We start from the raw sequence: 11,604 nt of genomic DNA on the forward strand, positions 1-11,604 counted from the left end.
CCTTCCTTTGAATAGGGATTCAAATAAAAGGTGACTTGGAACACCAGTAGAAATTAATTCCAAGTGGCGACTCTGTAAATAAAATAATCCCTATTTCAAATTTGTCATTTTAATTGGAAAAGCTCTTTAACCCACAATCCATAACATTTTAAACATTATCTTTTGGAGGGGTGAAAAGGGGTGTGACACCCGGGACCTCAACCAAATATGTCAACATATCCAATAACATCATTCAAACTTATTCCAATCTTCGAAATGCTTAAAACAACATCAAAACACCAAATTTGCATCAGCCTAAGAATTCCAAAATCTTCTAAATTACGCTTTTGATCAAAAAGTCTACTAAACCACATCCGAATGACCTGAAATTTTGCACACACATCCCAAATGACACAACAGAACTACTGCGACTCTCAAAATTCTATTCCAACCCCTATATCAAAATCTCACCTATCAACCGGAAAACGCCAAAATTCTAATTTCGTCAATTCAAGCTTAAATCTACTCCGGACCTCTAAAACACATTCCGATCACACTCCTATGTCCCAAATCACCTCCCGACGATATCCGAACCATCGGAACTAACATCCGAGCCCTCTAACACATAAGTCAATATCCGGTTGACTTTTCCAACTTAAGCTTCCTCAAAAGAGACTAAGTGTCTCAAACCTTACCAAAACCTTTCCGAACCCGAGCCAACCAACCCGATCACATATAGAACCGATAAATAAAGCAATAAGAAGCAGAAATAGGGGAAACGGAGTGGTAATTCATAAGACGACTGGCCGGGTCGTCACACTTGTGGTGTGACATGTGGTACAATTCAGTTATAAGCAAAAAAGAATAATACAATACGTAATAATGCATACAAACTATAAATTTTTAGTTTAGTAAATAGGAAAAGTTTATTAGACTGGCAGGCCAAAGCAACCGATAAATTAATGTGCACAAGAATATGGAACTATTAAGATACATATATTACCATATACATTAAAGCATCAAAAAATATTATTGACACCTCTTTCGATTCTTTCAACTATACAGGATGTCACAGAAAGAGCCTTCACTTGATAACCACGTTATGGTGATCCTTCCCAACAACCTTATATAAATAAACATTTAAGGGGAAGAAACAAGAACTGAACTTCTGGACTAAATATGATTATTATTCTAAAGCTAATGAAAGACTTCGGTAGTGTCCTTGTTTGACTAAACAGACTTCTATTGGGAGTTTTTTTTTTTATGCACCCACAGTGTGGAACTTTTATTCCAGATAAAATAATTATAAAGGTGGGGAGCTAGGCCCGACCTCCTTGTGCAAAAGGAATGGAAATCCATTCAGTTCATAGTGGCATGAAAGCCTAATTTCTCAAAAAATTATACTTGTGCTAGCTGGTGTAATGTGTCTTCCATGTGATCCTACCAGCTAGCCGTTCAAAGAACCATCCTGGATGTTTGGTTGCTCTAATCCTGAAGGAAGGCATTTGGAGTTTGTCCATTCTCAAATATCTTTTTTTCTCGCAAGGCAGATCATTTTCTTACATATATATCTTGTCCTCCATGATGGTAGTTGCATGTTTTGCAAGTGAATCAGCTACAATGTTTCCTTCCCTAAAGCAATGACATACTTCAATATTTTTATGTAATATCTTTTCTTTGATAGCTGCTATGTCTTTGTGAAGCTTCCATGGTGGTTTTGCTTTTCCTTGAATCATTTGAACCACCAGTAGTGAGTACAGTTCCACAGTTAGTTTGTTGAATTGTTGTTCACAACACCATATGATTCCAAAGAACGCAGCATGCAATTCACTAAAATTGTTAGTCAAGATTGAATAGGATTAGCATAAGCCATTACCATATCTCTATAGAAAAAGAGATTGTCTTTAACTAGAAAACTTAAAGCAGATGCAGAGAAGCTAAAAGAGATATTCTGTAGAAGGGCTTAATTTATTAACTGAAAGTGGTGTTCCTTTTATAGGCTTACAAGCTCGTAGAGATAATATCTATCCATAACACCCACTTGACTAAAATCTAGGAAATGACCAGAAAAACAGCAACCAAATTAGAAAAAATAGCAATTGTCCTAAAGACTCTGTCAACTCTAGTAAAAGACTTATTCAACTCACAGTAAATAACTTCATCCAGCCAATAAACTTAAAAGAGTATTTGAATCAGTTCTCAATAAAGATAAATATGAACAAAAACACTATTCAAACTCCGAAAATAAAGTAATTGTGTTTTGCCGGAGGAAGTGCTTTAGTAAGAATATCTGCTGCTTGCTCTTCAGTGCTGCAGTGCTTCAACTCAATCAGCCCCTTTGCAACTAGTTCACGAATGAAATGATGTCGAATGTCTATGTGCTTCGACCTTCCAGGAAACACAGGATTTTTGGTCATTGCAATTGCTGATAAATTGTCACAAAAGATTTTTGTTGCTTCCTTTTGCTCTTGGTAAAGATCTGCAAGTATCTTCCTTAGCCATAATGCTTGACATGATAATGACGTTGCTGCAACATATTCTGCCTCTGAAGATGACAACGCCGTTGTTGCTTGTTTCTTTGAGCTCCAAGTAATAGCTGCAGAACCCAAAGTAAAAAAATTCCCAGAGACACTCTTCCTATCATCCAAAGATCCTGCCTAGTCACTATCCGAAAATCCATATAAATTAAAACTAGAACATCGAGAGTACCATAATCCTAAATCCATAGTTCCAGCAACATAGCGCAAGATTCTTTTAGCTGCTCCAAGATGATGCTTTGAAGGTTTATGCATAAACCTCGAAATAACTCCAACAGAGAATGATATATCAGGACGGGAGTGAGTCAAATAAATCAGGCCTCCAACTAAGCTTCTAAAATAGCTTCCATCAACTTTTTCAGTACCATCTTCAAGTTGCAACTTCTCATTTACGTTCATAGGAGATGGCATTATTTTGCAATTAAGCATATTGAACCTTTTTAGCAAATCAATGGCATACTTCCTTTGTGAAATGAAAACTCCATCTTCTCCTTGCTTTACTTCAAGTCCAAGAAAATAGTGCAACAATCCCAAATCTGTCATTTCAAACTTATTCATCATGGAAGATTTGAAATCGTATATAATAGAGTACGTTGAGCCCATATATATCATATCATCAACATACAAACATACTAACAAAAGATCATTTTTTTATACTTCTTCTCATATAAAGTTGGTTCATTCTTACTTCTTTCAAATCCATTTTCTCTAAAATAAGAGTCGATTTTGTTGTACCATGCGCGCGGAGCTTGTTTAAGCCCATAAAGTGCTTTCTTCAGCTTGTACACTTTGTTTTCCTTTCCTTTCTCTACATAGCCATCTGGTTGGGCTACATAGACTTCTTCTTTCAAGTCACCGTTAAGGAACGCAGATTTAACATCAAACTGATAAACTTTTCATTTTAACTTTACAGCCAATGCTAAAAGGATTCTTACTATTTCAAAACGAGCAACTGGAGAGAAAGTTTTGTTAAAGTCAATACCTTGTTGCTGCGAATATCCTTTTGCTACCAGTCTGGCTTTACGTTTCTGCACACTCCCATCAACATTTTAATCCTATAACATTTTTGCCGTCTGGAAGATCCACCAAATCCCATGTTCCATTTTTCCTTATTGCCATAAGCTCTTCTTCCATTGCACACCTCCATTCCTTTTTTGTTGAAGCTTCTTCAAAGCTCGCTGGATCTGCACCAAATAAAGCAAAAGTACATGTTTCATAAATATCTGCAAGTAATGTAGTTTTCTGTGGAGGAGTCTCATCAGAATCTTCTAAGTCGGGCACCATCAATGTTGAGCTGCTTCCAACTGGACTGATGTTACTAGAACTTTTTGAACAGTGGCTTGGTGTATTAACAAAAGGCTGACTTTCTACTTCACTAGGAAAAACTTCATCTTCCATTACAACTTGTGAAATTTTACTATTGCTTTCCCATTTCCAACATGAGTTTTCATCAAATACCACATCTTTCTTGATAATCACTTTGCCATTTGTGGGGTTATATAATCGAAAAGCTTTGGACTCAGAGCAATATCCAATAAAGATGCACTTTTCAGATTTTCCATCAAGCTTTTGATGATGTTGAGAATTTATTAAAGCATATGCAATACAACCGAAAATTCTCAAATGACTTACCCACGACTTTCTACCTTTCCAAGCTTCAACTGGTGTTTTACCCATGACTACTCTTGTAGGAGATATATTGAGCAAAAATTACAGTATGAATAGCCTCAGCCCACAACTGATTCGGAAGATTCTTGCTCTTCAGCATGCTTCTGGCCATCTCCACTACGGTTCGGTTCTTTCGCTCAACAATTCCATTTTGCTCCGCAGTGCAAGGTGCAGTCAATTCCCTGTGAATGACATTATCTTGACAAAACAACTTAAACTCTTGAGATACAAACTCACCTCCTCTGTCTGTACGAAGAACCTTAATTTTAGTACCAATTTGGTTCTCAACCAATGCCTTGAATTTTTTGAAGTTTGCAAAAGTTTCTGATTTGAACTTCAAAAAATATACCCAACTCATACGACTATAATCATCTGTGAATAGTATAAAATATCGAGAACCAGCAAGTGATTGCGTATTCATAGGGCCACACGGATCTGCATGAATAATTTCAAGACAACTAGTAGCTCTCCAAGATTTTCCTACAAGGAAGGATTTTCTGTGTTGCTTGCCATATATACAACCTTCACACATATTTTCAACAGATTTTATGTTTGGCAAACCATGAACCATCTTATGTTGACTCAACAACATCAATCTATTCATATTCAAGTGTCCATAACGTAAATGCCATAACTTAGATTCTTCAAGATTTATTTCACTAACAACCAATGCTTGTTCTAATTTTGAAATTTCAAGAGGAAACATTTTGTTCTCTGTCATAGGAATACTTGCTAAAATTTGACCCATTTTTTATTTTTAATAACACATAATCCATTATCAAACAAGACAGAGAATCCACTAATCAATAATTTCTCAACACTTAGCAAGTTATGAGCCAAACTAGGATCAAAGAGAACATTTTGAATAAGTTTTACTTTACCTTGACTCGTTTGGACAGCCACAGTATCTTCACCTTCAACATGTATTTCCTTGTTATCTCCAAGCCAAATTCGCCTCCTTTTTGTCTCATCTAACTCTCTGAATGCTGACCTTTCTCTAGACATGTGATGAGAGCAGCCACTATCAACAAACCAAATACCAATCTTATGATCCATGATAGTAGAGCGAGCCATAAAAAGCATGCATTCTTCTTGTTCTTCATTTGCATAACTAGATTGATTGTTTTTGTACCAGCAGTTAGCTTCTATGTGACCAAACATGTGGCAATTGTAACATTGCACTCCATTTCTACCACGTACGAATTGTCCTCTACCTCTACCACGTCCTCTTCCTCTAAAAGCACCTCTCCCACCACGTCCTTGTGTACTTTGCTCTAGCAACTTCTCATTCTGAATTGGAGATTCTTCCTTAACTTGAAAAGCTTGTTCTTCATTCTTCTCAATCGACTTGTTGATTTGTGACTCATGAGATTGCAAAGAGCCCATTAGTTCATCAAACGAAAACACAGATAAGTCTTTTGATTCCTCAATGGCTGCAACCACATGCTCAAACTTTGGAGGTAAACTTCTTAAAACTTTTGCTACTACAGTTTCATCACTTACCTCTTCACCATATGATTTCATTTGACTTACAATCCCAGTAACTCTTGATAAAAAGTCTTGCACAGATTCATTATTTTTCATGAACAATGTTTCAAAATCGCGGCGAAGAGATTGTATTTTTACAGTAATTACCTTTGAAGAACCTTGAAACTCCTTTTTCAAAATCAGCCACGCTTCTTTTGAGGTTGTTTCTGCTACAATTCTTGAGAAAATCATCTCATGAACAGCTTGCTAAATAAAGAACAAAGCTTTGGCATCCTTCTTTCTGACTTTATTTAATATTCTCTCATCCTCTGCATCCGGCTCATCCACATCAACGAACTCATCTTCAACTAAGTCCCACATTTCTTGAGACTTAAACAAGGTCTTCATTTTGATACTCCAAAACTCATATTTCTCGCCATTGAAGACGGGTATGAGTGGTTGTGAAGAAGAGGAAATAGCATTTGCTGCCATACCTTTTTGTTTTTCTCGTATTTCACTCCCTCACGTGTTTCTCTCCTTATCCCTCTATCGCCCAGTCGAAGACCGAACGCAGGCTCTGATGTCACAATGTAGAAAAAGAGATTGTCTTTAACTAGAAAAATTAAAGCAGATGTAGAGAAGCTAAAAGAGATATTCTATAGAAGGGCTTATTTTATTAACTGAAAGTGGTGTGCCTTTTATAGGCTTACAAGCTCGTAAAGATAATATCTATCCATAACACCCACTTGACTAAAATCTCGGAAATGACCAGAAAAAAAGCAACCAAAATAGAAAAAATAGCAACTGACCTAAAGACTCTGTCAACTCTAGTAAAAGACTTATTCAACTCACAGTAAATAACTTCATCCAGCCAATAAACTTAAAAGAGTATTTGAATCAGTTACCAACAATCTCCATTTCCCTTCTAACAATCCCTCCAACTCCTGCTTTACCTATTGTCATCATACATCTGCCAGCAGAGTTCAATTTTCAATTATCTTCCTCTAGGTTAGTCCAAGTGGCCATGATGCTTCGCAGTCTGGGTTGGTAATTATCCACAATGTGGATGATATCATTCCAACACCATTCTTCTTCCATTCTGTTAGATTTCTTTCCAATAGCAGTTTTATTAGAAATACTATTTGTTGGCATATTCTAGTAATGGTTGTAGTCTTCTGGTTGTACTTCTTTGTCCATCTACCCTTCCAAATCTCCCATCTAGTGATAATGGGGTAGTTATGTGAAGAATGAGTTTCTATTGGGAGTAATTTATAAAAAGTTGGAGCCTACAAGAATTCAAGAACTTTTACCTTTTTGGACATTAATCTTGAAGATATAATTCAAATTTTGAAGGGCATAAAAGTCAATTAATATTTTAAGGATATTTTTGTTCTTCAACATTTAGCGTGAAAAATTTGTTAATAATAATAATAAATAATAATAATAATAATAATAATAATAATAATAATAATAATATATAGAAAGCCGATATGGCCTTCTGCAGGCGGGCAACTTCGATCCCATAAATATCCTCACAATTGATAAACATGACTGTGTATGAAATGCACATTTTAAAATAATTAAATTTTGAAGAAGTAGGAGAGCACACCTTGGTAATTTGAGATAATTTAAATTTGTTGATGAATGGTAGTGTAATTTGAAACATATTATTGGTAGGTAGAACATGATGTACATGACAATAACTTTCTCACAAAAGCCATATGGTACAAAGAGAAAATATGTCAACATTTAATTAAATTTCTTTTTTTGTTTGGGTAATTAATTCATTTTGATAATACAAATCTTAATCTTTTTCATATCAACTAAACTTGTAAAATGAGTTGTTCGACCGTACGAACCGCGTACAAATTAACTAGTATTTAAAATAATTAATAGATATCTTTTGCACTTCAAAGATAATTTTCAAGCTTTTGCTAGATTGATTGAGTTACGAAAGAGTTTCTTTCCGCATTCACAATGCAGAAAGGTTATTATTTCAGGCTTGAAAATGGAGCTGAAGATCTAGTGAACTGTTACTTGATTCATGGGCATCATAAGGTAAAAAATGTTATTTTTTTAATCAATTGTGACAATAATATTATTTGTTCCCTTGATTCTTCTCTCTTTCTCGAACGTAGGATGATGCGGACCTCCTTAAAATATATTTGATTTCCAAGAAAATCGGGCAATACTTCGGATCGATCACGAGGAAGGCTTCTCTTGATATCTCCTTTTTGTTTCCTTAATCGAGGGCAACAATCGACGGACAAATGCAGATTTTCTTTAATTTTTTGATTATTGAAAATGTCCAACCACATTTTGAGTTGATCTAGTGGAAGAATGCCTCTTGATTACTTCAGCTTTGAGAAAGACAATATTTGAAATCTTGATCTACTTAGTGAATATCCCAACAATTTATGGGATTTTTCGAGATAAACATCCTCTATTTATGTGCCAAAATTACAACATAATTGCTTTCAATATATAGCAAATTGATTTTGTTTAAATCATCTCTCATTGTTTTTATAACGACCCGACTAGTCGATTTGAATATTTGCACTTTTCTCGGTAGCTTACTGGCGTAAGTAGTTTCGTATGATGTATTTTAAATTATGTGAATCGTCGATTTTTCTTTTCAAGTTATTCGGGACTGATTTGGAAGAATGATTCTCAACTAGGGAGCTTTAAATTTGAAAGAGTTGACCGAGTTTGACTTTTAAGTATTTGACTTCGGATTGAAATTTAAATGGTTTTGTTAGCTCTGTTGGGTATTATGGACTTAGGAGCGCGTCCGGATTGTGATTTGGAGGTCCGCAGTTGAATTTGGCTCAATATGGCGAAAGTTGGATTTTCGAAAAGTTTGACCGATGGACTTTTTGATATCGGGGTTGGATCTCAATTCTGAAAGATGAAGCAGGCCCGTAATGTAAATGTGACTTGTGTGCAAAATTTGAGGGCAATCGGATGTGATTTGATAGGTTTCGGCATCAGTTGTGGAAGTTTGAAATTTCAAGTTCATTGATGTTTGGATTGGGGTGTGATTCGTCGTTCGATGTTGTTATATGTTTTTTGAGACCTCAAATAAGTCCGTGTTATGTTATGGGACTTGTTGGTATGTTTGTACATGGTCCCGATGGGCTCGGGTGAGTTTCGGATAGGTTTGGATTGTTTTGTGCTCGTTTTTTTTATGTTTCGACGTTTGTTCTTCAAACATAAATGGTACTACATTAAGCAAAAGAGCTCCAATTTATCTTTTTATTGAAGCATTAAATTTGTATCATAATTATGAGTCATAGCAAAAAGAATCGTCGAATTTGGACATCGTATAATGAGTTTATCATCATTTTACTAAGAATTGGGCTGCCATATTTTTCAGATTAATTATGAAATTGTCACTGACTTCGTATTTAATGATTTGCACTATTTCCAAATATTGAAACCAACATATCTCCTTCAATATAAAGTCAAACGGAACGATTCAATAGGCTAACTTGACTAGAATTTGATAAGAAATCCATTGGAGGCATCAAAAGCGAGTTTCGAGATCATTTGGCACAAGAAAGGAGGCAAAATAGTGTTAAAACGAGGATTTTGTTCATTTAACAAATTTTAAGTTGGGGAGCTCGGAATTGGGTAATTTTAAGGCGATTTTCAACATATGAATTGGGATAAGTATAATCTACTCAGTTTTGGTTATATTCCATGAATCTATCTTCGATTTTAGCTTTTACTTGATGAATTTTAAAGAGAAAATTGAGGGTTTTGGCCTAAAGTTTGATAATATGAATTTTTGAGTTTTGAATATTGATTTGGAGTCGAATTTGAGTGAAAATAGTATGGTTGGACTCGTAATTGAATGGTTTATCGGATTTTGTGAGTTTTGTTATGTTCCGAGGCGTGGGCCCGGGTGTAATTTTTGGCCGGATTTGGGATTTGATTTAGGATTCAATCTTTATCATTTGGAATTGTTTCTTTGGACTTTATTTAATGTATTTGAGTTGCTTTTGGGTAGTTTTGAGCCGTTCGGAGGTTACTACGCACGTGATAGCATTTTTGGAGCATCGCTTGTCTTGCTCGGTATTGTTATTGGAGTGACTGACGTATGTTTTTTTCCTAATTTGTTGAGGGAATTTTTCCTCCTATTTGTAATTGTTTGCTACATGCGGGGGTGATAAATATATGAGGTGATGAGCGTATGTGTATGTGCCAGGGTTAATCATGCTCGGGGGTGGATTATGTTACATTTGTATTTATAGAATTTCATGACCTTCTTGCTTTATGCCTCACTTGACTTCTAGATATTGAGAACATAGTATTAAATGTTAGAATCGAGACTTAGCCTAAAATAACTAGATCAAATTTGATCAAATTTGAAAATACATTGATGTGTCTAATTCAGTCATCTCTATGCATAATCATTAATACATCGCTATAGCCGATGTTTTAAGATGCTAGATTTCATACTTGTGTTGTTGATAAATTGTGGGATTAGTGGAAGTACTTGAATTATATGTCCCCTGAAGGTTCATTGAATCATTGTTGGCTTGTAAAGCAGTGATTGAGAATTTATTTGGAATATTCATTGAACACTCTCCTCGATAATATTTATACTTCCTGCCTTGCCATTTTATTGATATTCATATGCTTGGTAAGAAAGGTATAAAACACAAAGGGTGCTGCCATGCCATTTTATATTCATTATCATGTGAGGAAGAATGTAAAGCACGAAGGGTGATGTCGTTCTATTTTATATTCATTATTATGTGAGGAATAGTGTAAAGCACGAAGGATGATGCCGTGCCATTTTATATTCATTATCATGTGAGGAAGAGTGTAAAGCATGAAGGGTGATGCCCTGCCATGTTATTGAGACTAAAAGCACGAAGGGTAATGTCGTACCATATCATTTGAGAGTAAAAGCACAAAGGGTGATGCTGTGCCAATTCATTTATATTGTTATGATTGTGTGTTATCGTGAGGTCATGGCACGATGAGTGTTTCCGTGCAGGCGAGGATGAGGGACATGTATTATGTTTGATATCAGTCTTTTGTGTATACGTTCATGTCTTTACCTTGAACTGTTATTGTCATAAATATAGATCTGATGTGACTTGTTGCTATTATTCTGTCATTGATCTCTTTTTCAATTGTTGTTGTGTTTCTCATACCTTCTACTTGCTTAACTTGAAAATACCATGCCTATTTCATGCTTTTATAATTATACTCATGTTGTATCTATTCTGTTACACTTTAGTATAAGCCTTCCACCATGTAGCCATCCAATCAACTTGTAATGTATTTTCGTCTTATTTATTATATTTGTACTTAAGCCTTCAATATGCTAGTTAAATGAAGTTAATATTCTTTATTTTCCAATTGTTGTTATTACTCACGTGCTTTTCGCTTATTCTTTTACTGCTGCCCAAATGTGTATCCTTGTCCATTGTTGTACTTGCGTATTTCCTACTTTGTAATTCTTGTTATCAATATTTCTATCATCTGGTTGGTTTTGTTACTTGTACATTTGGGAGGATGAGTTGAATGCGCGAAGGTTGTTGCCATGCTAATTGATTTGTCATAAATAAATTTTATATATATATATATGGTGAGGCAGAGATAGAAGCACGAAGGGTGTTACCCTGCCGTTTGACGTGATTTCTTGGATATACTTCTTATACCAGGAAAGATTGTAAATCTACTACTGTGATTCATTTTAATAATTGTTGACTATCTCGCAGAGTTGTATATGGTATTTTTATCCATTATGCTTTGAACTGCTTTTACTATTAATCTAATGTACATGTTATAACAATAAACATCTTTTAACTAAAAGCCTCATCACTACTTCGACAAGGTTAGAAAAAATAATTACTAGTAGATGAGGTCGGTTGTACTGATAATTCACTTCTGTACGATATGTACAGATTTCTAAAGTTGAGCTGCTAGTAATGTC

The 11,604-nt window shown here is 35.1% G+C and overlaps 1 protein-coding gene across 1 annotated transcript; it reads right to left on the reverse strand.

Moving 5' to 3' along the window:
- Positions 1–4,916: 4,916 nt before the first annotated feature.
- Positions 4,917–5,903, reverse strand: LOC142163093 (uncharacterized). Its single transcript, XM_075220347.1, has one exon. It carries the CDS (start codon positions 5,901–5,903, stop codon positions 4,917–4,919), a length of 987 nt encoding a protein of 328 aa, XP_075076448.1.
- Positions 5,904–11,604: the final 5,701 nt, after the last annotated feature.

Source organism: Nicotiana tabacum, chromosome 8 (genome assembly GCF_000715075.1).
Source record: "Nicotiana tabacum cultivar K326 chromosome 8, ASM71507v2, whole genome shotgun sequence".
Lineage (NCBI taxonomy): Eukaryota > Viridiplantae > Streptophyta > Magnoliopsida > Solanales > Solanaceae > Nicotiana > Nicotiana tabacum.